The following is a 1,235-nucleotide window of genomic DNA, read 5'->3' on the forward strand; positions in this document are numbered from 1 at the left end:
ACACAATCCAGAACGCTCTTTAGTCCCTAACAATCTTTTAATCAGACGGAGGTGTGAGAGGCAGTGTGGAGAAGTAACCAGGCTAATGCTATGGGTCATTGAGCCCAGGAATTTAGTTCTCAAAACCTGGCAAGAATTAAAAATAAATTATTTTTAAAATACCTGTTATACCCATGTTCATAGCAGCATTATTCACAATAGCCAAAACGTGGAAGCAACCCAAATGTTCATCCACAGATAAACCAAATTTGGCATATACAGTGGAATAGTACAGTAGAATAGTATTCAGCCTTAAAAAGAAGGAAATGCTGAAACATGCCAAGAGTTGCATGAACATTACGGACATTATGCTAAATGAAACGAGCTGGTCACCAAAGACAAACACTTTATGATTCCACTTATATGAGGCCCCTAGAGTGGTCAAATTCATAGGCAACAGAATGGCGGTTACCAAGAGTTGGGGAGATGGGCAACTGTTGTGTAATGAGTAGAGTTTCAGTTTTGCAAGGTGAAAAGGGTTCTTCAGATTGGTTGCACAATAATGTGACTGTACCTAAACTACTGAGTTGTATACTTAAAAATGGTTAAGATAGTATATGTTAGGTTATGTGTATTTGACCGCGATTTAAAATAAATATTTTTTAAAAGTAGAAGTAGCAAGGAGACGGTAGGTACATGAGTTTTAGCCTCACCAATACAACCAGAACTCCACGAACAACCACTTTACCGGAAAAGACGCCTCCTCCCTCCCTCCCAGGAGCCTGTCCTGTGACAGCCGCGCTCACAATAACCTCCTTGAGCTGTGCCAGCAGCACCTCCGCACCCGCCCGAGGCGGGGTGGCCAATGAGCATGCGCCCGCGCCTGACCTCGCGTCCCGATTGGCTGCGCCGGGCAGCCCAGGGCCCCTCAGGTTCCCAAGCCGGGTTTAAAGGGGTCCGGCGCGGGCCGCGGCCCTGTCATCAGCTCCCCACGCGCAGGTCCGCGGGGAGGGGCAGCCGGCCCAAGGCCCACCCCGGGGCGTTCCTAAAGGGCGCCCTCCACCGCCCCCACCGCGCCCAGATGTACTATGCGGTTTCCCAGGCGCGCGTGAACGCGGCCCCCACGACGATGCTGCGGCCACAGCGGCCGGGAGATGTGCAGCTCGGGGCCTCCCTGTACGAGCTGGTGGGCTACCGGCAGCATCCCCCCGCCTCCTCCACGACGGCGCCCCTCCTCCCCAAGGCGGCGCGCGAGA

At 52.2% G+C, this 1,235-nt stretch overlaps 1 protein-coding gene across 1 annotated transcript in view; it reads left to right on the plus strand.

Moving 5' to 3' along the window:
• The first annotated feature begins 1,060 nt into the window (after positions 1 to 1,060).
• The window catches only part of OLIG1 (oligodendrocyte transcription factor 1), a 6,770-nt gene continuing 6,595 nt past the window's right edge, over positions 1,061 to 1,235 (plus strand). Inside the window, 1 exon segment of the mRNA XM_015596437.1 lies at positions 1,061 to 1,235. This exon segment is cut by the window's right edge and continues 47 nt beyond it. Within this exon segment, the coding sequence (XP_015451923.1) occupies positions 1,061 to 1,235 (175 nt within the window).

Source organism: Pteropus alecto, unplaced genomic scaffold, assembly GCF_000325575.1.
Source record: "Pteropus alecto unplaced genomic scaffold, ASM32557v1 scaffold3, whole genome shotgun sequence".
NCBI lineage: Eukaryota > Metazoa > Chordata > Mammalia > Chiroptera > Pteropodidae > Pteropus > Pteropus alecto.